This window comes from Falco punctatus, assembly GCF_963210335.1.
Source record: "Falco punctatus genome assembly, chromosome: 2".
In the NCBI taxonomy this organism is placed as follows: Eukaryota; Metazoa; Chordata; class Aves; order Falconiformes; family Falconidae; genus Falco; species Falco punctatus.
Genome location: NC_137581.1, coordinates 22,382,750 through 22,409,637, shown reverse-complemented (window position 1 = coordinate 22,409,637; position 26,888 = coordinate 22,382,750). Strand labels below are relative to the sequence as shown.

The 26,888-nt window shown below is 43.7% G+C and overlaps 1 protein-coding gene across 3 annotated transcripts in view; it reads left to right on the top strand.

Moving 5' to 3' along the window:
- Positions 1-10,412: 10,412 nt before the first annotated feature.
- The window catches only part of ATP8A2 (ATPase phospholipid transporting 8A2), a 357,046-nt gene continuing 340,570 nt past the window's right edge, over positions 10,413-26,888 (top strand). Inside the window, exons 1-4 of one of the 3 annotated variants that reach the window (XM_080376382.1) lie at positions 10,413-11,974; positions 12,659-12,835; positions 12,928-13,100; positions 14,580-17,810. In XM_080376382.1, coding sequence (XP_080232508.1) covers positions 17,732-17,810 — 79 coding nt within the window. In that variant the 5' untranslated portion in view covers positions 10,413-11,974; positions 12,659-12,835; positions 12,928-13,100; positions 14,580-17,731. Of the gene's footprint in view, positions 12,836-12,927; positions 13,101-14,579; positions 17,811-26,888 lie in introns of all 3 variants that reach the window. The other 2 variants (XM_080376381.1, XM_080376380.1) reach the window with 2 other exon arrangements.

Sequence of the window (26,888 nt, the reverse complement as noted above, 5' to 3'; positions counted from 1 at the left end):
TTGAGGCTTTGTGTGAATTACTGTTGAGCCATGTTCTGTAGGTATGTAAGATTTATCATTCTTGATGTTTGGTCTCTCAGTTTTCACTTTGTTTTCCCCAGCTGCGTATTTGTGTTTCCGCAATGGGTGTTAGCTGTTACGGTAGATAAAAATGCACGGCAAAGGACTCTTGGGGTTTCTGTAAGCAAGCTGAATGTTACCAAGCTTATCTTCTGAGCACTGTGCCTCTCAGTCCTTAGAGAAGGGCAGAATTGTGCAATGCAGAAATGTTTCTGTATTCTGAGTAGTAGAAAGAATTAAGTCAAGTAAGGAGTCCAACTGACTTTATCTGCCTACAGATGACCCTTGCAAATGCACTTCTCTTTCAGGTCCTTCAGTTAAAGTATCTGCTCGTGACAACCTTGAAGAGAAACTATTAAAATCCTGTGTTAAGCTATTGGATGTCTACTTCAGTTTTGCAAGTGAAAAACTTGTCAAAAGATTCACAAAGTGCTTCTTTTTATTCTGAAAATTAGTTCTAAGGGATTCTCTTATGAGATTTAGGTGAGTTTAAGGATATGATTAAGAACTCTGCTGATGTGATTAAAGAGTGAGGAGCTTCAAATGTGATTATTTGAGCTAGCTAATTTTTTACACTATTTTTTTCTATTACTTCTGTTAGCTCCTGATGTTGACATTATCTACTGAATACATGGGTGCCTTCTGCTACTTCCTTGTCTCCTTATGGTTTTCCTTTATATTTGAAAGCTGCCTGACCCAAGTGCCACATCTGTAGAAACCTGCCTGTGGCTCGCCGTTGCCTTGCTGGTAGGTTCTTTCAAGGTCAATTTTAACTTAAATCCTTATTATAGGGAATTATTTATTATTATTATTATTATTATTATTTGTACTGCGTTTTTTAATGAACTGGTTGGAATCTTGCACAACTGGTACACTAATGGACTAGAGGTAAAGGGAGATTCCCTGTGCCTTCTTTCATTGAGGTGGGGTTTTGCTGTGTAACCATGAGAGCACAATTTCATACGTGGTTCAAGACAAGATCCTGCATGACCAGGGTACTTGTAACTGAACTGCTGTGGGGGAATATCCAAAAGTACAGTGAGATTTCTTTGTGTAGAGATCATAAGCTATTGAATAGCAAACATGAAGTCTCCCATACTATATTCCTGTCCTGCTGCATGTGAATTGTCAAGTATTTCCCCTCCACTGGAGGGGGCACGTTGTTTGTTCCTCAGCTTTCCCAGCAAATCGTGTTGATAGGACCAATGAGGTCTCAGTGGTTCGGTTTGGTGTTGGCTTCTTTTACCTGCATTCCAGTGACATTCCTTCAGTTCTACAGACACACACACACAAATGCTACTTTACCTTGTCCATGACTTGGGGGTTTCATGTTCCAGCAGTCACGTCTGTATTTTAAGAGCTTTTTTTTTCTCGATCCATTTCCTATCACTTCTCAAACCCATCTGTGTTCTTGATCTCTGCAGCTGCCCATTGCAGCTACACAGTTTGTCTTTTTTGAAAGTGCTTGTTCTGTGCTTGCTTTTTAGTATCTTGCGATCCCTAATTCTTGTACTGTAAGAATCAGTGACACCATAAATAACATCTTTCCATTCACTTTGATATTGACTTAGCTAATTTTCTTTTTTTTTTTTCTTCAAATAACTGAGGAGTCCTCTTCAATGTCTTTTGTATAGAAGCTACTCTTATGTAACTGTTCTTGTTGCACTTTTGAAATGGGAGGACTGGTGCTCATGCAGTATCCAAGGTGTGGATGCACTAGGCATTATATGGTAATACAACTTTTCTCCTCCCACTGAGATCTTCCAAATAATTCCTAATATTCTAGATTTACTTTTGATTGCTGCTCAACACTGAGCCAATATCTTAGCAAGTTATAAAAAAATATTTCACAATCACAATCCTGAATGTTAATTGCTAATTCAAAATGGATTATTGCCTGCTTTTTTTTGGTGTACTATTGTACCCTTTTTGTCTTTTGGATTATTTTGTACATTGTGCAAGTCAAATTTTCTTTGCTCTTTCCTGGGCACCATGCTTCCTGTGGTTTGTCTTAGCTTTTAATACCCTGATAATTCTGTACCATTTGCAGATTTTATCACTTGTTACTTATTTTTCTCTGTTTATGAGTATGTTACATAGCACAGATATTTCAGTCGTAATGTCTTCAAAATCAAAAGTTTAACCATTTATTTCTAGCTATTTAATCAGTAAATTTGTGAGGGTTGTTTTATTGTTTTGGTTAGTTTTTAGTCAAAGGGAACTAAAGGTAAATATATGAAGAATTCCAGAAAATAAATATGGTAATTGTCCTTAAGCTGATATCTGTAAAAACCTGAAATCTAAGTAAAGCACTGAGAGGATGAAGCTTGTGTTAATAATTAAATTCCTTTAGTTATCCCTGAATTCCATTTGATTAGGTGAGCTAATAACTTACTTTAGCCTTTCTTTTGCTTGTAAAAGGACTGAGGAGAGGAGTAATACGTGCTTATTTATTTTTTATGTATTTTGTGTAAAGGTGCAATAGCCTTTGCCTGTATCCTCCTTCACAGGACAGCTTTATAATGTTTACTACATATTAAAAGAAAATCTCTGATACGTAAATTAGCACAATGATAAGACACTTTGTCTACTCGGCTTTATTTATAAAATTAGAAGGGCATCAAAGTGTATTTGTGCATCATGCTTGTTGTCAAGACAAAGATGTTGGTCTCTTCTCCCAGGTGACAAGCAATAAAATGAGAGGAAATGGCCTCAAGTTGCACCAGGGGAGGTTTAGATTGGATTTTAGGAAAAATTCCTTCACAGAAAGGGTGGTGAAATGCTGGAACAGGCTGTCCAGGGAGACTGTGGAATTGCCATCTCTGGAGATGTTTAAAAGATGTGTAGTTGTGCTGCTTGGGGACATGGTTTAGTGGTGGACCTGGCAGTGCTGGCTTAACGGTTGGACTTGATGGTCTTAAACGTCTTTTCCAACCTAGATGATTCTCTGATTCCAAGATGCAGCTTTTGTTGCAGTGTGCTATTGCTGGAATAACCTGAGGTCAGACATTAAAGTGTGTATGAGTAACATTGACATCACTCAGCTATTAGCTTCATTTTTGCGGTATCAGCCAAGTTTTGAGTAAGTAAAGTGGCACAGGATAGGTTTGTTTTTAAAGAGCTTTTGTAAACAAATGTATTAAAGTTACAGATGTCCAGAAAATTGATTGAATACAGAAGTGTTTGAATCCCACTTGTTTATTAGAATGAAGATCAACATTTCCTGTAATATACAAAATGTGATTTTAAAAGTTTCAGGTTTAAACATGTTATTGGAGTTCGGAGCTTTCAGTATGTGTAGCTGAGTTTTATTTAGTCCTTTTCCACAAAAAGAAATACCAAAGCCTAGCATTGAAATTCTGGAATGTGACAGGTTTGTTCTGTTCTTTCTTCTTCCCCACCTTGTAAATCTTCACAATTCTTTCTGACTAAGATGCAAATGATCCGATAATCCACTGTGTTCTTTCCTCCTCTTGAAATTTCAGCATAATCTGCATTTTCTTGTGGACATTTTAATCTAATTTAGTTGACTTTCAGCTCCCAGTTAGAAGTTTTCTCCCAGTGAAATTCTCAGCTTATTCTAGCAGCTCCCATTAAGCACATCTTCCTCCCTTTTCAGAGTAACGCTTAAACTACTGTAGAACTGTGTAATGGCCAGATGGAGCAATTGGAGCATTATTTTTCACTGTCTCCTTTGATCTGGAGGAGCCAGAACCTGAAGCCACAAGAAGCTTTTGGGATTCATAGTCTGTTCAGCTCAAGTCTCTGCTGCTCCATGTTTGCACAGGGGCATAAACATGATATAGGTGGATATTTTTATGGTGGCTTTTCTCCAGCAAGTGCAGGTTATGCAGCAGCAAGATCACGGCAGCAGCGTGGAGGTGTAGCCAGGCCCCAGCAGGTCCTTGTAGTTCCCACTGCTGAAGCGGTGACGTCTGTGCCACTCACCCATGGTGCAAGGTCCTCGCTGTACCAGTGTCAGTGTGATTAGAGCAGGGGAAGGGAGGTACACCTCTGTGTGTGAGAGTAGCTGTTCAATTTGCTAAGCAGACAGCTTGAGTGCTACCAGTTCAAAATGAAGCAGTGCTTGCCAGCAGGAGCAGTGGGAGCTGTGGCAGTGTGGGGGTGCCAGCCCCCAGCAATGTAGAAGGTGGAAGATTCTTGTTGGCAGCATGGAGAGCTGTCTGTCTAGCCAAAGTGACGACAATCCCCTTTCAGCATGGACTGAGAATGTTTATGCGTCAGGTTGCAGTCTTACATGGAGTAAGTGTGGAGCTTTTGTGTCTATCATCACAGTCAAAGGGAAGCTGCATCCAATTCTATGAAACTCTGAGTGGCCAGAGTTGTTTTGCAGTCTGTTGATTCATCTTACTGTGAAAATACAGGGAAGATCTTACAAAAGACTCTTTTACAGAGTTAATGACATTTACTGGATATAAAAACTTGAAGTCTTACCGTTAATTACAGTCAGGGTAATAGGGTGCTCTTAGGTCAGGGTGATGAACCTCTTAAAACAGAGCCAGACCAGCACTCATGGCAGTGGTGCATTGCATATGGGAGAAGGCAGCTGAGCACTCGCACACCTGTGTGGAAGCAAAATGCTACTGCAGTTGTGAAGTTGAGTGTGATGAGGCTGGGTAATGTGAGAATGAGGGTTGCCTATGGCACCTGAGGTTGGCTTTTGAGTGCTGATACAGCTTCTCCCTGAAAATACAGTCTCTCTCAGAGCACCAGGTGGGTCAGGTTCAATTACGGAGCTGCTAGCAAATCTTACCTTGTCTTCTATTATGTGCCTTGGAGTCCTTTTTACTCTATGCTTCTAAATTCTTGTCTTTAAAGGAAGTATCTACTTCTTCGTGAGTTACTTTGTGATGCTTATTGTTCGTGGTCATTTTCTCTATACTTTTATGAGAGAAGGATCTGCTTTGTACTTACAAATTTTACTTCTCAGCTATCTTACTGTCATAGTTTAACCTCAGACAGCAACTAGGCATTATGCAGCTGCTCACTCCCTCCCTCCTGCCAGTGGGATGGAGAGGAGAATTTGGAGGAAAAAAGGTAAAACTTGTGGACCGAGATAAGAACAAATTAATAATTTAAATAAATTAATTAAAAGAATAACAAAAAGTACAATGAAAAGGAAATGGAGGGAGAGAGGAATAAAATACAAAAGAAAAAAACCCACAAGTGATGCACAATATAGTTGCTCACCACCTGCTAACCAATGCCCAGCCAGTTTCTGAGGAGCAATCGGTCGGCTCTTGGCCAACCCCCCCCAGTATATATACTCAGCACGATATCCCGTGGTATGGAATATCCCTCTGGCTAGTTTGGGTCAGCTGCGCTGGCTGTGCTCCCTCCCAATTTCTTGTGCCACTTCGGCTTTCTCGCTGGCAGAACCTCAACAACTGAGAAGTCCTTGAGTCATTGTAGACATTACTTAGCAACAATTAAAAACATCAGAGTGTTATCAACATTATTCTGGTAATAAATCCAAAACACAGCATTGTACCAGCTATTGAAAAGAAAATTAACTCTATCCCAGCCAAAATCAGGATGCTTTTTTTTAAATAAGCATCTATTTCTCCATCTGACTGTCTTCTGTTAGGTATTTAATAGGATGTAGCTTACATAAGCGTAATTGTATGGCATGAAAGGAAGTTAAAGTAAAGAAATGTTAAAGACGAACAGCATTATATCCTCAGACTAGAGAAAATGGCCTCTAAGCCATCTTTGGTCTCCAATAGACATTTCTAATGGTCATCTCCTGCTCCAGGGTGCACAGCTATTGGCACTGGCATCAAGCTAGCCTGGTCTCCAGAAGAAATGCATGCCATGTTCAATGACTTCTATTGGTGACATTCAGAAAATTAATTTATTTCTATGGAAATTAATAGAAAAATGTGAGCATAAGTTTTAAAAATAACAGTATATTTCAATTGAAATATGAAATTCAGGTCAACTGGCAGCACTAACCCAGAGCCTCTGTAGAAAGCCTTAATGTGGAAAACAACTCAGAGAGCTGGACTGGACAGAGGCCTTGAAAAGATATAACTACCAGGCTGAGTTAATAGGATTTTCCATTTCTTGCATGTGTGATGCTATCAGCGACTTTCTAGCTGATTATATGGCCCTGTATGCCTCTCTAATAGTCTTTTTAATAATACATGATGTGGAAATGGATTCCTGTTTTACCAAATAACTGCAAAGTAGGCAGAAGTGTTTTAATTTCACCTGGTTTCTCAGACTCTTTGCAATTACCTTTTCCTTCCTTTCCATATTCATAAAATCTTTTCATATACCTAGAACCATTTCCAAGCATTTTTGCATCCTTTCGTCTTAGGAACACGCTATTTCCTCCAAGTACTTTTCTGTGGTACTATTGGAAAGTTCATGTGAATCATGTACATGTCTAGAAAGGGGGAGAGATTTTTGGATAATAGGGGCATCACTTCCCCTCATTTTCAGTCTCACTTTCAGGGTTTATTGAACACAGTGTGTCCCAGAACAGCTCCAAAACTACTACAAGGGCATCATACTGGTTTTGTGTTTCAGAAGTTCTGTGGCATTTGTACCATAACAGTGATGTTTGCTTTATATTGCCCCACAAACCAGAGAAGCAATAGCAGAGAACTCTGAAAAGCAGCATGTACCATGTATATTTGCAGTGCTGTGACCTGAGAGATTTGTCAGACCCTCTACTCTTAATTATACAGAATAATGCAAGAAGTTATGACTTGTGCAGCAGCATCACCATGATAGGTTGCACAACCTCACTTGGCTTAAATTGGTGTCAAGTGATCATTGTGTTTGTGTTTTTAGATCTTTAGAAATACAAGGAGGCAATTACTTACTTAAGTGGTTTGTTGTCTGATATACAACCGAATTATAAATGTAGCCTTTTCATCTAAAAACAACAGTTAAATGGAAAATGGAACATGAAATATGATAGTTTATAACATACAGGATAGGTTATCAGGCTGGTTTTGGCATCAGGCATCTTGCGAAGCCATAGGCGTCATTAGATTATGTTAATGTAAATACGACAATAAGGTTTGGCTTGGGTCTGGCATAAACATGGCAGAATTTTTACAGCCAAGCAGAGTTGCACAGCCTAGTTCTGTTAATATAAGGCAGACTGTTAATTAGTATGAAAAATAAACATGTAAGTACAGAAAGAAAGGAACCGGAGGCATGTGTGAGAACAGTTTTCTGGAGTTATTGGCATGACAATTAGCGAGGTATGCAAATGTGGAAGTATGAAAGGACATGGTAAATTATAGCAGGTTATGTCCTGCCACTTAATGCTTTTGCCTTGATGGGGAAATAACTGCTCTGTTTTTAAAAGCAGATATTGTTTCACCATGCCCAAGCTCCTGCTGAAGTAAGCCTGTGCAGTCATGTAGTGGCTACCAAGTGACTGATCAAAGCCTGATCAACCTGGTGAGGAAACCAACCTGACCACCAGGCCAGCTGGTGGGAGCGACATGACAACCCACAACCAAGTGAGGAAGTGATGGACAAACTTGATAAGCAGAGTGTGCAGGGTGATGTGGACAGGAGAAACCTCTTAATCAATAGAAGAGAGCTGAAGTGTGGTCATTCCAGGTGTGTGCACACAAATATGGAAGGGCCTACAGGTGGGGACAGATGTCTTACCTTCTCTGGGAAATCAGCATCTCAAGTGCCTGTGGACCAGTGCACACAGCATGGGGAACAAGCAGGAGGAATTAGAAGTCAGTGTGCAGTTACAAGGCTGTGATCTCATCAGGATCTCAGAGACATGGTGGGATAGCTGGCACAACTGCAGTGCTGCAATGGATGGATACAGGCTCATTAGGAAGGACAGCCCAGGACAGTGATCGGGAGAAGCTGCCCTTTGTTTGTGAGAGCAGCGGGAATGCATGAGCTCTGTCTTGGGGTGAGCCTGTGGGTCATGACTAGTGGGCAGACCTATGTGGTTGATGTTGTAGTAGGTGTCTGCTATACACCGCCTGATCAGGAAAAAGAAGTAAATAGGACCTTCTTCAGACAACTGGAAGAAGATTCATGTTCACAGGCCCTGCTCCTCACGGGGCACTGTAATCACACTGATATCTGCTGGAAGAGCCACACAGCGGGGCACAAAGTCCAGGAGATTTCTGGATTATCATTTCACAAATGGCAGTATTCTTGCCAGTTTCCTCATCCCCTCAAAATTTAAGGACTATTTCAATATACACCCCTGAAAAGAGACACTGATGTTGTTATTTGAGTAGTTGTAGGATTTACCAGTTCCTGAAGAGGCTTTGAGACCTGACTCTTCTTTTGAATGCATGACCATGGATCAGTACAGTCTGCGGGATTTTAAGGGAGATGGGGGGCAAATGGCAGGAAGCCCTGCATTACATTATGCAGTCATACACTGTGGTTGTAACTATGGAGCTGTGAGTACCCCGCTTTGGTGAGAGCAGCACACTCAACAAAAGAAATGGGCACAGTACCAGTGCAGCGCTCAGAGGTGAGTCTTTAAAGTGAAATGTATCATTTGCCCTCCTGAGATGCCACGCAACTGATCTTACTTCAGCCTGTACGCAGAAACCATCAACAACCAATGAGTACTGCCCAGCATCCTGCAGCCTTCCCTCAGCCTGCTTTCATTTACAGTGGGAATGGGGTCAGCCCTCGTTTTGGAGGCACAAAGTACCGCAAAGCAAAATTTCTTCCATTACTTTTCTTTCCCTGTGCTTACAACGGACTTTTACTAGTCTGAACGAGACCTGGAACAGGTTCACCAAATAACAGCTCAGCGCAACTTGCTCTTTGGCATTCATACCAATTCCAGAAGGAAAATGTTTATCCCATCACTAAATTTATCTTTAGTGTAATGTAAATTGCCTGAAGTGCAAAAATGAAACATATACACAACAAAACAAACACAGCTTTGATTTTCTTGTACAGGTTGAGCAGCTATAATGGGATATGTGGGATCACTTTGTCCCATTATTTTAAGCAGTCCTTTATAAAGGTCTAACTTCAGGCATTTATAACCCACAGTTGGGGTTCTTGTCCTCAGTAAAGTAGAACAGATATGGGATATTGCTTCTGCTTCCAAAGAAAGCACTTCAATTCTTATCTTGAACCTTTCTGTTTCACCTTTAGTATTAAGCCTTCATCTAGGCCGGTTCCACTATGATGTATTTCCTTACTCAAAGTTGCTTCTGCTGTGCTGAACGTTTGACATGCCTTACCCAGCCCGTGAGCTATTTTTGCCGTTCACACAGGTTCGAGCTACATTAGTAATGGCTCATCCCTTTACCTCCAAGCACGCATGCTCAGGAGAGCATACCCAGTTGCTATTTTAATACAAAGGTCTTGCCCTTATCGGAATGAGTGATGCATGAATAGAGTGCTTTGGTTTGCTGGTGCTATTCCTTCTACTGACTCTTTAGCACACTTCGCATGCAGTTTATTCCAGTCATTCAATGTTAACAGTCTACATATCAACACTGAAAGAATAGAAAATGCCAGTCTGCGTATGAGCATAGAGTTAGTGTGTAGTTAATGTGTGTATGTGTAGCAGCTAACTTGATTATGCATACAGGGAGAGTAAAGAATCGTATTAGTTCTTGCCTAGCACTGTAGGTTATGTCTCTGTATCTACACACACACATAGACGTGTATATACACATTTGTAAATTGAATTCTGTAGGAAAAAGCATGTATTCCTAAGGGAAAAAAACATCATAGCATAATGATTAAGTCAGAATTATTGCATGTCTGGATTCAGGTCCTTCTGTTGGGCTTAAGCACCATCTAGGCACCACAGTTGGGGGCTGTCCCCAGCATCATGACAACTGAGACCTTTTTGTTATTTAGACCATTTAAATTCACTTGGTTTGTTTTTCTTGAAATTTTCTGTTCAATGTGGCATTGAAGTAAAAACCCAAGACTGGGGTTATTTCAGCAAAAGGTTTCTAAAATTTAGCCGCTTTTTTTTTTAAAGGCATCTCCAAGTCCAGACTCCATTTTATTGTTATTTTTTCCCTTGTACATGAATCTCAGATGATGATCCTGGCCTCCCAGCTGATCTTAGTCGCTCATTCCCCTCCACCCATGCTGTGCTCTGGTCCTTCGCAGGAACCATTGTAGCTCCTTTACCGCCTCACTGCGCTAACCAGGATGGGAGCTGGGGGATGTCTCCGAGGGGGATGCGCTGTGAGCCACCCAAAGCCCCGGGAGATACCGCCAGGTCATCCATCCATTCCCCGCTCGGACGGTGTGCGCGGCCCGGAGCTGCGGAGCCGAGCCGAGACGTGGGCGGCAGGAGGGGGCGCCAGGCGGCCGGGAGCCGGGATGGGGTGGGGTGGGGTGGGGTGGGGTGGGATGGCATGGGCGGTGCTTCCCGGGCACGGACCCGCCTCGCAGGGGGAAGGATGACCGGCGGCACGGCACTGGGGGGGCTGTGGGGGTGTGTTGCTCCGTGAGCCGCGGGTAGCAAGAGGTAGACACGCTGCTCCTCCCTCCCAGCCCGGCTTCTCCTGACAGGGAGGGCAGAAAATAAGGATTTGAGAGGAAACGTTTCCCTTCCCGCTCCGCTGGCTCCCCGTGGGAGGGAGCGGCAGGCAGAGGCTGCTCTGACAGTACGCAGCGCCCTTTGTTTGGCTGGGCGTGAGAACGCTAGTGAGATGAGCAGCACCTTACATGAATGCTAACTGCGAAATAAAATTAATGAACTACCCTTTAAAGAAAACTAAGCAAAGCCCAACCGCAGAATTAATTGCCTGGGATCTCGCTAGCAGGGCTTGCAGCACGTTACGCGGCTCCCCGGGCCCCGGGCTCGCAGCGCCCCGAACCCCCGCCCCGCCCGACACAGCGGCCGTCCCCCGCCCAGCGCCCGCCGCCGGGCCCGGGCACAGCCCCCGGCGTCCGCACGGCAGCGCTCCCCGCCCCGTCCCCCCGCCCCTGCAGGCCACCGGCGCCGGTACCGCCCCGGCCGCCGCCCGGGCTTCCCCCCGCCCCTGGGCGGCAGCGGCGCCGGCCGGTGGGAGCTCTCCGAGGTGCTGCAGCGGCGCCGCCCGCGGGGCCCGTCGCTGCGGACCAGCCGTGGCGACGGGGCGCTCGCCACTGCGCTCCCCGCGCTCGGGGCAGCTGCGGTCCTTGCTGGGGGTTTGTTTTCGTGGCGGCCCCACGCCGCCTCTCTCTGTTCTGCCCTGGGGAATGGGGATGGTAGTTTCGCCTCTCGGTAGGCTGCTGGGAGAGCGGTGCCCAAGCAGCGGGCTTCCAGCCGGTGGGAATGGCTCCCGGCGGTGGCAGGCCCCTCGCAGGGGCGGGCGTGCTGCCTCGCTGGCAGGACAGAAGACAACGTGCCTTTTATCCCAGGCAGCCAAAACACTGCAAGCAAGGGGTGCCACAAGTTCTGCTTCCTAGAACATGCAGAACGCCTCGCTGTTATATTAAACCATATTTCAGTGGTTGAAAAATTGTATATTTTCAGACATGTATATTTGTATAGAATAATTGCTTATTCTGTGTTGTACATTTTAATTTTTCTGGGATCTATATACTTTAGATAATATGTAAGTCACGGATATTCTATATACTGAACTCTATTTCCAATGAAATTGTGGCCTGGCCATAAAAGCTGGTTCAAAACATATTTTGGAACATTTACACACTTGCTGCAGAGCATGGTTTCATCCTAATAACTATGTCAGTTCTCTCAAGCTTCTTTTCAGTCTTTCTGAACACATCTGATTGGGACCAGCTTCTGCCTTTCCACATTTTTTTTACAACAGTACAAAATGAGTGCCATCAAATCAGTATGGCAATATTACGTGCATGCCTTGGATTCTCTTTGCACCAATCTCATTGATTACAAAACTGGAGAATACTGGACTCACATCAGCTAGCAACCTAGTTATGGGACAAGCAAGTGAGTGAAAATAATGAAAATACACCTCATGCATTTTGAGAACTATTTACATTCTGGAAATGAATCTGATCTTAAACATCCCTTCACTAACATAACATCTCATTTCGTCAGTAGTATTCTTCTTTCCTTAAGAATACATTTTTTTCTTCATTACTAGTTAATTACTAACTTTGCTCAGTATAAGCTGAGGGAGTGTATGGTCCACTGTACTGTATGTCCTTTCTGTGCAAAGCATTTGTAAGGGTTGCTCTACACACAGTTTTCCATCAATTGCCAGCCTGATGAAGTCCTTCTGTGGACACCATTATCACAGAATAAAAATTACTCCTTCCGGATTAGCTTACTCTATTTCGAATGTGTTTGAAGCACACAAACTTGGAGTTATTCTGGTAAAGTATGATGTTTATTTCCCGAATTAACTTGCAGGTATGAAGAAGTCCCAACAATGATTATAATAAGCACTTAGTCTTGAGTATACTAGAAAAAATTACATTGTTTTTCGTTATTTAGTTTCACTGGGTTTGTTAGTGCTAATATAGAATGGGCTCACTATTTTTCAGTTTTTCAGTATTTTTCAGGCAAATCACAGATCACCTCCCACTACAAAATGAGCAAAAAATACAACATTTCAATGTGATTATTCTACTCACTATATTTTTAATTACATGTGCCATTATTCAAAAGGCATCTGGAAAACTTTAATGTGCCTGGTGCTGATTATTTTCCATTGAATGGAAAATTTCCACTGGAAATAAGAAGAAAGAACGGTATAGCCTTTAACGAGCTTTAAGTGGGACTTGAGAAATGAAGATGCCTACTTTTCCAAATCTTTGACCTTTTTTTCCACCATTGCACTGATAGGTAATGGTTTACCCTTCCTCCACCCTGCCACCCCTCTCCCATGTGCCCATCGCATGTGCAATTCATCTTTTTTTTTTTTTTTCCATCTCCAGGTTAAACCTGTGGGCTATGGTTAACTGTAAGAGGAGCATATTGTTGAGTGAAGCCCCTTCTGCATTAGAAAGTACGGGAGGCTGTTGGATCCTTTAAGAGGTTACAGGTGGGCCATGCATGCCTTAATACGTGTTTATGTATCGACGGTCACATCCCACGTCAGTCTCTAAAGGTACAGAATCTCTGCGAAGAAGATCCATAAATGATTTCATACATTTACTTAAATTGAGTGGTGCTAAGCACACTTTCTGGATCTGGAAGTAGCCTCCTCTATCAATCTAGAAACAGCAAGCATTGCCTTTTTGGCCTTTTTAAAAATGTCATGATGAGCGACAGACACCTGCCATGTATCTCAGCATATGATTTGCATCATGCTGGTTTTGATCATGGGCACATAACAAAGGGCAAAGCACCATGGCACAAAGATTTGATTTAAGACCAAGTCAGTCTGTTGTGGGTTTTTTAAGACAAGCAGAATTAGACAAGCAGAACTTGCATGTGACTACTCTAGTCCTGTGGCCCAATTAACCCACTGCTGGTAGGAGGCCACAGGCTTTGTATTGACTTTGCAAGGCTTCAGGACTGAGGCTTGGTTTGTCTGAGCTTTTCCTGACGTGTCTGTGGCTTTCTTTTTACTTTCTTCAGCTGTAACAGCAGTATCTCTAATGAGCAGGTGGCTATGTCTGTTTTACTTTTGCTTAACTTTGTATGGTACAACTGCATTGTCCTGACTTAAGGCTCTTACACCATCCTCTCTTGTCCTGGTAACACCATGGACTTGTTGCCTTGCCCACACACCTCCCCATCCCACCTAGAACTTACACCACTTTCTAAAACCAATACCCTCCTCTCTTCCCCCAGTTATCTCCTCCCCTCCCTGTTAGAAAGCTGGTTTGGATTTTTTATGGAGAGTGACGAGAAGTTGTACTGCATAAAATGAGATATTTATGACTAACAATGATGTAACATAGAGGAATACAGACCTGGTATAACAGCAGAGTCCCCCAAGAGTGCAACATAGGGCACTGTAGAGGAGGCATAGGATGATACAAAAAGGGGCACAGCCTTAGCCCTGGAGAACTCACAGCTATGAAGAGCTCTCCAGTAGTCAGCTAAAGCAGTGCAGACCTGGGAGCTGGGCAAAGCTTGTTTAGAGATAACACAAAGAACAAGTATATAACATACATAAATGTCATCACAGATAGTAAAATTGGATGTAACATGGAGTTGTAGACAAATGAAGAAAGAGCAAAGTGTAAAGGTGTGTTAAAAACCATGTAAAAATAGTCCCATAATAGTTCTTTGCTTTTCTCAGCGAAGAACTTGTTAGGAAGACACCGATGACCCGCTTCAGCCCTGACAGCCGTTGCTTGAGGAAGGCCGGCAGTGTCAGCCCTAGGTCCCAGAGGGGCAATGGAAGGGTAAACACAACACCAAAAACAGGACAGACAGGAAGAGCGTGTCTACAAAAAAATGAACTGCGTTATTATTTCTGATACTTTTTTTGTAGTAGCATTCTTTAATTTCTTTTTTTTTTCTTTTGTTTTCTATAGTAATTAGCTCTCACCTAATACCTATTTTATTACACTGTTATTTCCATTATACTAATTCTGAGTAAGGTGTGTTTTTTGTTTGTTTTTTTTTTTTCCAGAACTAAACTCTGTGCATAACATTAGTAATTGGAGCAAAGGATGCATCTTTTGGAAATTTGGGCATAACAGTCTCTCCAAGGTCCCAGACAGCATCTGGCAGTCAGAAATAGAATAAAGATATCCTGTCTCCCAGCCTGGCACATTAACCACAGGACCATTCTTCCTGCCTTTGCTTTATTTATTACATTGAAATAATTATTATGCATACTGAGCTCTTTGAAAGTACATTGCTATAAATACTAGAAAAGTGAGCGCATTGTGATTTGAAAAATACCAGCTCCTGTTTTTCAGTACATCATTCAAACCATGGAGCCATTATGACAGACCCCAGGGAATCATACTGCCATGACTCACGGTCCGTTAATATACAATTTAGTGCACATCAGTGCTATGACAAAGACAGGCGCTGCATAACAAAATGACAAAGGTGAGTCCTGCACAGCTGAACAATCTTTTTCTTTTCTCAAAACTCAGGGCTAACCTGCTACTTACTGGTCAGCTGGTTACTAATGAACGTGAGCTTTCAGAAACATAACCAACTTGCGTTCACCTCTGGACTGCCCACTTAGCTTTCCTGTGGAAAAACTCTTTCCTGTGGAACTACTCTTGAGCCTGCTGAGCCAGACTCAGGTTCTTTCTCAGTTACTGAGACTATCCTGCACACTTGGTTTCCTTAGACACTCCTGCAGTCCACTTTCTCCCCTTGACTTCCCGTTAGGCTGCAGTGTACGATTATACCAACTTGTGACTGGAGACAGATATTGCAGGCAGGTCTTCTGATGCTCGCAGTTTATGCAAGGGCAAGGATGTTTCTTTCTTTCTCCCATGACATGAAACATCCCTGAAATGCCTGGTCACTAATGCTCGGGGATCTGCCTTCCACAGGAATAAATCTCAGGCTTGTTGAGGTAAGTGTGAGTCGGGCGTTTAAATATCTTTGAGGAGCTCGAGTAGTCAAGTTTACGTGAGTGAGTAGCCATGTGTAGATGCAAGCCAGATGGCGTGTTAGCTGGAGCACTCTTTGAGAACACTGGGGACACAGAGGTGGAAACAAATGCAACACATGAGAAGGAACAAGTGCATTTAGCCGCTACTTGGGCTTGTAGGCTGACAGGGCTGACGGCTTACAGTTGACAATACTTTAGCATACTGTAAACACAGTTCACCTGAGGTTTAATTTCTGCAGAAAAAGTAAACATGAAACCAGGAGCTGCCATTTTTTTTTTTTTTGGTCCTTTTTTGGAGCACTTTCCTTGACTGATTTGACAGCTTGAACCCAAAGTGAACTACACTAGCTAACAACATACGTGAATTGATTTTTGGATCTCCAGGCAATTCCTACTGGTGCAAAAACACTGACCACAACAGAAAATAATTTGTAGAGAGGCAAAAGAGTAAGCTGATGGAGAAAATCATGTTCATTAAAGTAACCAGCTCCATGTCATGGGCTTAAAATGGGAAAGGCATGGAGGAACACGAGCATTCAGCATCACCTTTACTAGATGGTTTCATTCACAAAAACTCGTGGGTCAGCCTTCTCCCAGAGCTGGGTCAGCCTTCTCCCAGAGTGATTAAGCCCACAAGAGTAAAAGCTTCTCACAGCTCAAGAAATACGCGTCTTCAGCAGTCCTGTCCCAAAGTGAACGTCTCTAGGTAGACTATGATGCACTTGGTGAAGCCAGTGTAACATGCTACAGTTCTGTACTACTTTGCATTTACAAAGGGCAAAGTGATCTGTCAACAACATTTCTATTTGCAACTTTTTGTGAAGTTGTAGCTGGAAGGTATCAGTTTCAGTATTATATGTGAGGACACCAATGTACAGCAAGATTCAGCAGTTTAGCATTATTTATGATCTTTGAAATAACACAGACCTTCAGAGTACTGGAGATGATTTCTTATGTGGTAAGTCTTCCCAAAACTCAATATATCCTCATCCCATGGGAGCTTCTGCCTCTTTTAAACCATCCTACCTCAAAGCTCACCTAGCAGAGAAGGCAATTCCTTAAGATGCAGCAACTACTGCTAGCTATGCCTGATTGAGACCAGCATCTGTAAAGGTTGAGTGGCTTCTTTTTAGTTAATTTTTTACCCTTTTATCTCAGTCTTTGTTTGCCTGTCCTTCGTAGGCGATTTCTCATGGCTGCGAATGTTTTGCATAGGAAGGTGATGTGCTCTAAGATTTAAGTGGTGTATTGATCAATCTTCCCTCTATTTTTTTTATCCTTGATTTACCAGATATTTTAAGTTAAGAAGGAACGGTATCTTTTGCAAAGAGGCTGGCAGCACGCCACAGCGATGAAAGATATCCTTCTAACTGGAACAAAGAGGGATGGTTAGGGATCTTGATCCCAGCGGGGGCTATATTGGGATGCTTTATGTGCCTAAAATACTGGTTCCAGACAGACACCTAAAAAGCCAACCCAACCCCACCCAACCCAACCCAACCCAACCCAACCAGCCCCCCAGGCCCAGACTCTATGGTACCTTGTGTAGCGATGGGTGCTGGGTGGATGGGGTTGTGAGGGGCTGTGCCATGGGAGCAGCAGCGCTTTGCTGAGCACAGATGGGGTGAGGCAGCAGGGAACCACACCGCGTCTGCAGGTCTGTACCCCACAGAACGGGCCCGCAACGCGGGGCCGGGCTCCCCGAAGCCGTGGCACCCGCAAGCGGCGCTAAGGAGACGCTCAGGGCCCGGCTCCGCACCCGCCTGGGCCCCGCGGGCCTCAGCGGAGGAGCCCGGGAGGCGCCCGGGGCGGCTGGGCCGCAGCGGCCCCCCAGGCCCGTGTCCCCCGGGGGGCGGCGGGGGCTGCGGCGGGGCCGGGCCTCCCCCCTCCCGTGCCGGGCGGGGCAGGAGCAGGAGCAGCAGCCCCCGCTCCCGGCGGGGTTGCCCTTGGCCCCGGCGCTGAGGGAGGTGGCGGCGGCGGAGGACGCAGCACCCGCCGCGGCGCCTCGCCGCCTCCTCAGGAGGGCACCCCTGGGGGAGCCGAGCCCGGCGAGCGCTTAGCGCCTCGCCCGCCCCCGCAGCCAGGCCGCGGCGGTGCCAGCGACCGCCGCCGCAGCGCGGCGTCTGCGTGAGGGGGGGCCCATGGCCAGCCCGCCGCCGCCGCCCTAGCCGGCCGCGGGCTTCGCCTGGCGCCCCGGCTGCAGCATGCCGAACAGGGCCGGCCTGGACACGGCGCTGAGGATGTCCCTGCAGCGCAAATCCTCCAAGATCCACTCCTCGGCTGGTGAGGAAAGGACCAGGCGGGAGGGAGCGGCGGCGGGGAGGAGGCGCCGCGGCGGAGGAAGGAGCGCGCCGGGCAGGGACAGGCGCCTCCATGGCCGGGCCGCCCGCGCCCCCTCCTCCTCCTCCTCTTCCTCCTCCTCCTCCGCCTTGCCGGGGGCGTTCGGCGGCCGCGGCGGCAGGCTCGCGGTGCCGCCCCCGCCCGGGGCTCTCTGCGCGGGGGGAGGCGGCCGCGGCCCCGGGAGCGGTGGGGCGGGCAGCCTGCCCCCCTGCACGGCCCGGCCCCAGCGCTGCGCCCCGCCGCCCCGGTCACTGCACCCCCAGGGCCCTTGCACCCCCGGGGTGCACCCCGCGCAGGGCCCGCAGCCCCCCCTGCAGCCCCGGCCCACCGGGCACCCAGCCCCCAGGGCCCTGGGGCCGCCCGGGCCCCGCTGCACAGGCAGTGCCAGCCCTTCCCCTGCGCCGCCGGGCTCGGGGCAGGTCGGGGACAGTCCGACAGAGCCCGGGTGCTGCCTTGTCGTGATGGCACCGTGCGGGGGGCAAAGTGCTGTGCCCCTTCTTTCTCTGGTTCTGATGGTTTCTGGCAGGATGTGCATCTGGTTAGAGGACAGCACCGCCGGCGGTGGGCAGGCAGGGGTGGGTTTCTCAAGAGGTTCGTATTGGAAAATATTTACCAACTAGTTCATAAGGAAACAGACAAAAAATGGGATACTTTGAAGGTGTAATTCTGCTCCCAAAGGTCTTCCGCTGACTTCTGTAGGACCAAGGTGCATTCAGAATTCACTTGTGGTATCTGTTTTACTTGGGGATAGATGAAGCATCAGTGACATTGTCTGTGACTTACAAGACAGGCCCAGTAAAAAGCTGAGACACCCATTCCTGTGCAAAATACTTAGGTGCCTAGTACAGTCTCTGCGATGAGTAAGGGTGCAGTATAATGCTCCTTCCACACTTTGAGTAAGGAATGGGATTTTGAAACACATTTCCTTATCGGCTCTACTTTGGGTTAATTCTCAGAGCATCTTGGAAAGCATTTGCTGGATTGCTTTTGGGTGATGCTGAACTGGAAGATGTCCTCCAGCCACTCGTCGCTGTTCAGCCCATGGAACAAGGGTAAAGCAAGCTTGAAGGAGAAATTACCTTCCCTTTGGCTCCTCTGCGCAACCTGGTCACTCTAGTAGCATTCCCCTGTTTGGCCTCACTGGTTGCTAATAAGGACAGAACCTCAGGGACTTCTGCACAGCTGCTGAAGTAAGCAGGATGCTAAGCGAAGAGAGGCGTAATGCCAGCTCATAGGACATGGTAAGGTTTCAGAGTAGGATTTAGCACATTACCAGCTTTACTTGCCTTCAGCGTTAAGCCATTCAGATGAAACAGTCGCAGTTAAGCAGATTCCGTTCTCCTGTGCTTGGGGTTGTGTCCAGACCTACAGTCCTATCTGAAATCCTGTCCTGTGACAGGGAGGCTCCTTTCCCAGAGCTGCACTTTGGCAGATCTGTTTGTGACCTAACATTTGGAATCCAGGCCTAGGTGCCCTTATCCATAACCAGCCCTTCAGATGCTGGATGACTGGCACTTGGAGAATGTTTAGCTTGAACATGGCATACATAAAGAATTTAAGCTTCAGCATTTGTAAATCATAGTTGTGGATCTAGGTGGTTAAGTGGCACCTCAGTCGTGCCCTGGGTGCCTGAGGCACCCATATCTTCCACCATCTGGGATTTATCTGTAACAGCTTTAGATTGTTACATGTTCCTTTCATTTCACCTAAGTGAAATCCAGATTAGATGATACTTTGAAGAAAGATGTGGGGTGCTGGTTGCTGATTAGCATTAAGATCACTGCTTTTCAGTTGTTGAACAATATAGTTTCTGTTTAGAATATTTTCCTGAAGGATAACAAGAGTAATATCTAGATGGATATATATATGTCATGCCTCTAAAAATACATAACAGAGGTTTGTGTAACTTGTTACATAGACTTATTAAAGGCTGTGTTTGTAGTTGGCTTGGGACAACCAGAGCCAATCTCTCTGCCACCCAGTAAGAAGGTCCTTCCTACATATTCCCGTTGCCTTGCTTGCATCAACATTAGCCATCAGATGGTTACATGGTTGCCTGGATCAGTGCCGATGTGCCTCTCTGCCAGCCTGTATGATCTTGAATGGCAGCAGGGAAGAGACACAGAAAGACAGGAGCGCTCTGTTTTTCTCAGCATGCTGTGACTTGGTGTGCAGAGCTGCTCTCTGTGGGAGCCAAACAGGTTCTTATGAGGGACTCTGGGCTGTGTGAACTGGACTGTAAAGGTGCACATTTGGAGACTGAGCTGCAGTTTAGATGTGGTTGTGTGGTGGCACTGCAAAATCTGAAGACCTTTCTGAGCTGAATGGTGTGGAGGGGGGACTGGTCACCCTTTTGTTAGGGTCAGGTAACCCCATCTTCATCTGCTGTGGGTTTCTTGGCAGCTATGTATCAGAATATTCTACCTTATTTTGTTTTTAGAAGAGGTGTTTTCTGCTTTAAATTCTTGCAGTTTGTTTTTTAGTCCTGTTTACTTTTGAGGGTGTTTTGGTAATCTTAAAGTATTAGCTTTTAGTTTGGGTCACATATTTATTTTCATATTGCGTAAAGTATTCCAGTAGCTTATAGATACTCTTCTTTAGTCAAGACCAACACTACATCTATGATGGTCTAATGATGTCTTTTCATGTCAGATCCAATCGTGATTTTTTACCTTTCTGCATTTTGTAGTGTGGCTTCCACATGTGCTAATAGAGTATAAAATGTAATTGGTGTATTTGGTAGGGTTTAAAACCTGCTTAGCACCAGTACAAAGGACTTCACAGAAAAGCAAATGATGTGAAAAGGAGAACCTGGAGATGGCAAGTCACTTCCTGCCACTCAGATGATCAGTCCTCTTCTTTTTTATGCATTTTCTCATTAATCGATTTTTTTTTTGCTTTGTACAACTATATCTTTTTATTGCTGTAATGTTGTAGCAGCTGAGCTAAATTGATTAGATTTAAATTATTCTCAAAGAGGTCTCCAGCTCTTTACTGTCGGAACCACAGACATCAAAGACTAACTTGTTCTTCTCCTTCCTGCCTCCTTAAAATCACTAAAAATACGCAACTGTCAATAAGACATTGGATGATTATACAATATTATTTTTATTTTTAGGGAAAAAAAAAACCCCAAATTCCAACTTTAGAATGGATTAAAGGTACAAATGATCTTGATGTAATTTACTGCAGTCTTTTTAAAAAACTGCTCAGTGGTGCATATCATCAAGAAAAAATATTTTGAGTGCAAAGGTAGTGACAGATTCTTTTCCCAAGACATAAGGAGCTGAAATGTAAATGTGATTTCATGGTATGAAACTGTACTCTTTCTCTGCCTTTCCCATATGCATTTCCCCTGAGATATTTGCTTGTGTTTATGCTCTGTATTTGGTTTTAAGAACAGCGACTGTCTCTTAAGAGTCTTACTCCCTTCTGATTGTAAAGGATCTGTCTCTTTCTTTTGTCAGAGGAATGTCTGTGTAAGAACCTCTTTGGGTTAGATCCTGTCTTTGTGCTGTGATGCTACATTACTGTGATTGCAGCTGTTGGGAAGTGTCATATGGAGCGATTATAATTGCACACAGGCATTTCTATTTTGCTCAAAGCTTTAATCTGTAGCCATTTACAGGTTAGACATAATGCCTATAGATATATATAAAATGCACAGTAGCTATAGGTGAAAGAGCAAAGTAGTCAGCTTTGCACTATTTACATATCGCCAGTGCTGCTTCAAAGAATACCAAGTATTTTGGTATGGCAGAGGTCAGGTTCAGACTGTAAGAAGCACAGCGAAGGCTGAAGCTTTCACTGTGAAGCTCACTGAAGCCACCTGTTCTGACGGGATATCTACATTTTGCAGATCAGCAGTGGTCTTGCGTGCATATTTAAGCAAACAGACCCTATGAAAGGGGTCAGCACAGTGCTGAGCTAACAGATTGCTAAAATGTTAACGTTTAAATGTTTAACTAAGAGCAAAAGCTCTCTTCTGCTGTGAGAAATGTACCTGGCAGGTGTAGTGACAGTGGGCACTAAACAGAGGGGTGTACTTCCACAGCAATTGCATTTAATGCCTGTTAATGTTACCAAGGATTATAGAAACAGCTAGCAAGACGATTGCAACCATAGTGTTGGCGCACAGCAGTTCTACTACCCAACAATAAGAAATTTTTCCAGGTGAAGACTAAAGTACGTGTGTGTTTATGCACACTCTCAGACTGTGTGGTAGCAATTCCGTGTGTTACAGAGCACCTGTTTCTTTTCAACCACGTTTAACTGGCACTTAATGTAGTATAATGTGCAGCTTGTTCAATCACATCAAAGGCTCAATCCTATTTCTGTAAACACCAGTGACAATTACGCCTTTTCAGCAAGACCTCATCACAGTAAACCCCATGTTTTATGTTACTACGTTTCTATAGTGGCACAAAGCGGAGGCTTTTCAAGCAATGTGAGATCTTGCTCAACTGTAAAGTGAAGTGGTGACAGTGATAGGGCCAACTGGAAGAGGCCAGCCTGAACTACTGTCTTGGATAGCTTGCCTGAAGCTTGTCTGGCTGTGAGAATTTGCATTAGGATGGGAGGGAATTTAAAATACATCTGTTTACAACACAAAGTTAGAAGAAGATGTATGCACAGTTACTGTGGAAAAACTTAATAAATAAACAAGGTCCTAAGTAGTGTGGCAGAAGAAACGCTTTTTTGGCTTACTGTGATGGGGAGGTGAGGTCAAGAATAAATCTGTTAAAGATCAAACCACTCAGATGATGGGGAACACAGTTATTTAGAAATTAATTGAAGAGGTAAGAGATTTAACTAACCTTCAGTATTTAAGAATAAATTAAAGGAAATGTATTTAATAAAAATAAAATTCTCCACTGCACTGTATAGCCAATACATGAACTCTCTAATATTATGCTATTTGGCTATGTTCATAACTCCACTGAAAACAGACACATGTACTGTCTATTTATACAAACTGTTTTATTTCTTCTCTGCTCCACTCTCTTTCCACAGGACTTTTGTTTCAGGTTTTAGTTCCCTAGCAGTATCTGCTTTTAGTGGACTTCCCTGTGCTGGATGAGTCAGCATCCTTGTTTTCTGGGTAGATCTAAAGGTACTACCCTGCTAGTGTGATTTGGTGGTAAGGTTGTTGTAATTCCATGCCGGACTAGAACGCCTGACAGTAAAGTGATTGCAAGGAAGCCTGCTTGTCTGTTCAGGGTCCTAGAATATCTCTAGGACAATGAAACTGTACTTACTGGGTGCAGAAAGAATAGTCTTTTAGTATTGCATTTTCATTGCCACATGGTTTGAGTACAGTCTTGATCTCTGCCAATTCTGTAGAGACTTTTTCTGTGGGAGTCTACGGTGTCAGAAATTATGCTGATTTAAAACATTCCTTTTTTTGTAAAATATTTAACTCTCTTTCCCTCCCCAAGAAGTTCCAAGCTGACAGCTCCCATTGACGCTACATGATGTTTTGAATGATCATCTGAAAATTAATGGCAGCATCTCAAACTGGTCGCTCTCCAGTTAGTTACAAAAACTCACAAAGCATTTTTATTGTAGTGAAGATTTGCTGAGGGCCCTATTAACAATTGTGTCATCCCTTTCCGCTCTTCTGAAAGGTTGTCAAGTGATACTCTGCAGACTTGCTACATGGTGGTACTCTTTGCCGTTTCATTTCCCTTTGGCCATTCTTCTTTGAGCTGTCAAGTATACCCTCTAAATAATCTTTGAAACTGAGAGGACTGATTTGCTACTTGTGAAGTAATATTCTGAGTGCCTATGTTAGATTTATTACTATAATACTGTTTCATATGTTTTCCTGTACCATGTTGCGTTGTGGCACTTTTTAATTAGTTTGTAGTAGTACAAATATCAGAATATCTGTTACAGATGGTATCTGTAGAGCCCAGTTGCCGACAGGTTCTTTTAAGAGGCAGTTAATCACAAAATCTTTCTTGTATGTATAGTTGATAGGGCAGAGCAATATATTAGACTTCAGAAAGGCAGCTGAACATCTCTGCAGCAACCGCTTTCTGCTTCTGGGACAGCCATTAAGTGTGGCTTAGCTCTTTATCGACAGAAATGTTTTCCTTTCTGCCCTGGTTTCTGCTGGGATACAGTTAATTTTTTTCTTAGTAGCTGGTGCAGTGCTGTGTTTTGGATTTGTCGTGAGAGTAATGTTGATAACACACTGATGTTTTAGTTGTGGCTGAGTAGTGCTTACTCTAAATCAAGGACACTTCAAGTTTCCCATGCTCTGCCAAGAAACCAGGCACGAGCACAGCCAGCGCAGCTGACCCGAACTAGCCAGGGGGATATTCCATACCATAGGAATGTGCTGAGTATATAAACTGGGGGGAGCTGGCTGGGGCTGGTGGGTTGCTCTGGGCATTGGTCAGTGGGTGGTGAGCAACTGTATTGTGCATCACTTTGGGTTTTTTTGTTTTTCTCTCCCCCTTGGATTTTATTCCTCTCTCCCCCTCTCCTCTTCATTACAGTTATTATTGTTGTTATTATTATTTTATTTCAATTTTTAAACTGTTCTTACTTCAACCCACCGGTTTTACCTTTTTCCGTTTCTCCTCCCCATCCCAATGGTGGGGGAAAGTGAGTGAGCAAGCAGCTGCATGGTAATTAGTTGCTGGCTGAGGTTAAACCATGACATTTTCAGTCTCTTATCTTTTCTAACTAAGCCTTTTGGAGCAGTTGCAGGTCTATAAGACATGACATCTGAGAGCTTTAGATAAATGATTCTCAGCTGGCACACTCAAAAGGATAACTTGTGAAATACTGTTGACATGTGGAAGATTGAGGAAAAATGTAAAATTGTATAAAGTTTGGTTTGTTTGGTTTTTTAATGGAAAAAAAAAAAAGTACCAGTTTTGAAAACTTCTTATTTGAACGGTATTTGTTTGGAAAACTTCCAGATTTTCGATTAGCATTATTGCCACCTTTTCATAATGAATTCTGTCTACTAGAAAAGTTCCTGGGCAGTTTCTTTCCAGCCTAAGGAGATGGTAAGCTTCCTGCCTGTTTAGAAGCTGCTGGCTCTCAGACCACTGGTTGAGACCCATGTCTTACTATGGCAGTAATTCTTGATTCTGGACATTTTAAATGTGAATACTGGAAGCCAGAACAGAGTGAACACACCTGAATACAGAAGATGCTAAGTTTTGTATTTTAAGCCAAGGCATGGTAAGGCAAACCTGACATTATACAGATTTTAATGAGTGAGCCAATCAAACTATTTGCACTCCAAAGAAGCAACAGAATCCATATAGTTAAGGATGAATGTCACATACATATATATGAACATGTATATGACATTCAAAGGAGGTTTTCCAGACAGCTAGAGGTGTTTCTTAACAATGTAGTTATCCTTGCAGTGAGCACTAAAGCAATTTAAATTAGAAAGAACACGAAGTGTCAGTAAATTAGTCCCAATACTTTTATGTTGTCATGAAGAATCACAAGACATGCTGTGGATTTTTTAATATATTTCCACTGCTTCCCACCCTCACATAGGATATTTTTGTTACTTTTAGTTCTAATTATCAATGTGGAAATTGTTGCACTGGGGTATCGGTGCAAATAAATGGGAACCTGTCTTCCACTTGACTAAAATGGAAGAGCCATGATTGCGTCAGACTTGTAATTCATAACAGATCCAACAAAGTACGTCAGTTTGTTTTAGCCAAAGGCTTGGTCTGATGAAGCTGCCTTCTTTTAGAGGGTTGTAAATCAGGATTAACACAACTGAAATTACTGTATAGATCCTGTAAGGGAGAGAAGGCAGCCTTACGTTTTGTTTAGAAGTGCCTGGAAGGTGTTGAGTTTTAATTCCTAAGCTCTCGAATGCAGATGACCAAACCCATTTATTTGATTTCATTAAATAAGTAGGTAGTCATAAAAAGTGAAAGCAAAAGTGTTTTATCTCCTTACAATAACACCACCCTGATTCATTTGCTACTTTGAATAGAGGGAGGGCTCAGGTGTTATCTCCTGCTGACCCAGCACTGTTGTACCTATTCATGCGAAGCACAGTGAAGGCAATCTAACATCCTGTGCCTGTGAGATCTAGGAACATTCAACCTAATGCTTATAAAAATATATAAAGATACATGAAAAAACACCCCAGGCTTTTGTGTGCCTTTTAATACTTGAAGCAAATGTCACCTTAATGTAAACGATACAGTTTATTTGTAAATGGGAGACAAAAGGTGCTGAAAGTATATGCAAGGTCAACAGCAGCCGTCATAACTGAAACAAATGCAGAGGCTACATCTGCATTTGTCGTATCAGTTACACAGGTGGGAATCAGGACTTAAACTGGAAGCTTTGAACTGAAATCTCGTTGTCATTTACTCAACATTTCTGTATCACTAGGAAGGCTCAGTGCAGTTCCTGCTTCAGTGGTCCTGTGGCAACTAAACTGAAATGGATTGACCTCAATCCTGGTGCTTTGTTTTGAAAAGAGACGGGAAGACAGAGGAATTAAGGTATGCTAGTGCTCCCCAGACTGGGGAGAGGGCCAGTCCTGCTTTACAGATTAACAGTTAAATCTTGGTCCCAGAGTTTCACTAATACAAGTCTGCACCTGGAAGCCATCCTTGTACCATCTGTCTGCCTGGTCATAGGGGGAAAAGAGAGCTTTCACAAGAGTTTACCAGACTGACAGGAGAGGAGAATGCTATTCTTCCTCCCTGTCCCCAGTCAAAGTCATCCTAATCCTGTGCAGCCTGAAAAGTGGGAACTATTCACTCTTCACACCTTAACTAAAGTCCTGACCCTTGCTGAATTTTCCCCACAATCTTCAGTAAGTGAAAAGGTTCTTACCCTCTCTTTTTGGTGAAAGCAATTCTATTTACAAATCTGAAATTTGCTTATTTGATCTTTCAAAAGATTATAAACCCTACAAACCTTTATTAGGGTAACAAAAGGGAATGATCAGTCTTCAGAAAGAGAAAGGAGTGGCTAGAAAGATCTGAACAATTTGAGGAGAAAAAGTTGATT